Below are 2,027 nucleotides of genomic sequence, written 5' to 3' on the forward strand. Positions count from 1 at the left end.
ATTTGATGTGTAATAATGATTTTGATGATGGCACTCATCAAAATGTAACATTTGTTGGTGGTTTTCTCAGTTGGTGTCCTATATGACGCTGTACTTTTGTCTTTTTATGATGTAAAGCACTTTAAACTGCTTTGTTGCTGAAACGTCCAATACAAATAAACTTTACTGACTTGATAAAGCAAGACTTCAGTGGGGAACACATACAGAATCTATATGGGATGTTGTTCTTTTGGTCGTTTGTAATGGAAAATTTTATGATGTGCTCCTCACCCCTTGTGTGCTTTAGGTTGTGTCTGATGATCTCATCATGAGATTGGTCAAGCTGCTCTCCTATAGACTTCAACAGTGCCATATAACAGCAGGAGAGCTTCTTAATCCTGGAGACTAAGTGTTACTTCCCCAACCCAGAACTTATCTGCCCTCTTTAGCATGAAAGAACAACCCCCTATCCTTAACAACAGACAAATGGCCAGACCATCTGGGTTGGGCTCCACAGAATCCCTGATGCATAACAATCAGGGACTCACACCTATTGTCCAATCAAATCTCTCTTCTCTGACCAGAACCTGTAAAAGGAAGCCAGATCCACTGCAGGTCAGAGCAGACTTGACAGACTCCTTTGACTCTGTATCTCTGTTCTCACCTTGCAAGGTTTTAATAAATTTCTTATTTCTTCTCATCCAGACCCTTGCTAAAGTAATTTTTTCCACGGCACGTTACGCAGAGCTAGTCACCGTAGATGAGCATAGGAACGTAGACCAACAGAGTCAGGACAAACTGGTAAGGCCTCTGTACTGCAGGTTGTTTGAAAATCATATTACTTAAAAAAAAAAAGAAAAAAAAGGAAAAAAAAGGGCTACTAGCATCTTTAGTACAGCATTTAACTGGTTCTACAAAGGCTATTGCAGTCTGAGCTCGGGGTCATTTTTGGGGTTTATTCTCTAATAAAAAGAGTGGTGGGTCTCCAAAATGTCATTAATTGTAGATAATCGTATTTAATGTTAAATTAAATTTTTTACATGCAAATTTTATTTAAAATTTCATTTGTGGAAATGGAATTTCAACAACTGCCTCTCGGTTTATTTTTCCTGTCTGTCAAAGTTTTCACCTTTGACCGAAACATTATCTAATCTATGACTGTAGTGGTTCAGTATTGCAAATTATGTACATAGGTCACACATGTGTGTGTGTGCGTGTCCTGGAACAACCCTAACATTTGTAAAGATAAAGGCCAAATTCCTCAGATTAAAACAAGCCACACCCTAAAAAACATTTATTACCAGCTCATTTGTTCTCCTATTTGTCCGCAGAATTCAAACAGGCTGTACTGTCTCTAAGGATTTTTCTGCTCTACTGTTATCTAAGATTAAAAAAAAGCAACAAAAAAAGCACACAAGTCCATACACGAAAGGGGCGTGTTTGTTTGAATAAGGTTTGTACAAAAACTGAAAGTGCTCCGACTTCATTCTCAGGCAATCCGGTCTCCTGTGAGGTTCAAAGGCCAGAAATAATGTACACCATAGTTCTGCTGGTGGGCTTTCTCATAGCTGCGTACATTTTCCATGAGACGGCGGTGAAGGGGAAGAGTTGCACCAGCAAAGCAAAGTTGCATGGCAAAACTGTGATAGTGACTGGTGGGTAAAGATTTAGTATAGATGGTGTTTCTATTTCTTTTCTTTTTTGTCAATGTCCTTTCATTATTTTCCACATGCAGGCAGCAACACTGGCATAGGGAAGACCACGGCCATAGAGCTGGCTAAAAGAGGAGCCAGAGTGATCCTGGCCTGTCGCAGCAAGCAGAGAGGAGAAGCTGCTCTGCAGGACGTCAAGAGGGTGAGAGTCTGCTGGTCATGTCTTTGTTTCTCACCCAAATAAAGACAGTATGACACCTGTACTACTGAGGATTGTGTTCTGTCTCATATTATAGTGAATAAGATTGTATGCTTTATTTATTTGGTAATCTACATTTCACAGACATAGACCTATAGTTTAATAGTTGACTGATCAGTGTTCAATGTCTGTTTCAG

At 39.6% G+C, this 2,027-nt stretch overlaps 1 protein-coding gene across 2 annotated transcripts in view; it reads left to right on the forward strand.

Moving 5' to 3' along the window:
- Window positions 1-1,407: 1,407 nt before the first annotated feature.
- Window positions 1,408-2,027, forward strand: part of LOC106938175 (dehydrogenase/reductase SDR family member 13-like) — a 6,680-nt gene continuing 6,060 nt past the window's right edge. The window contains exons 1-2 of one of the 2 annotated variants that reach the window (XM_015020058.1): window positions 1,408-1,634; window positions 1,715-1,765. In XM_015020058.1, coding sequence (XP_014875544.1) covers window positions 1,511-1,634; window positions 1,715-1,765 — 175 coding nt within the window. In that variant the 5' untranslated portion in view covers window positions 1,408-1,510. Of the gene's footprint in view, window positions 1,635-1,714; window positions 1,834-2,027 lie in introns of both variants that reach the window. The other variant, XM_015020059.1, reaches the window with a different exon arrangement.

The sequence above is a fragment of the Poecilia latipinna genome, unplaced genomic scaffold, assembly GCF_001443285.1.
Source record: "Poecilia latipinna isolate Pla-1442-1.1 unplaced genomic scaffold, P_latipinna-1.0 Scaffold2526, whole genome shotgun sequence".
Classification (NCBI taxonomy): Eukaryota; Metazoa; Chordata; class Actinopteri; order Cyprinodontiformes; family Poeciliidae; genus Poecilia; species Poecilia latipinna.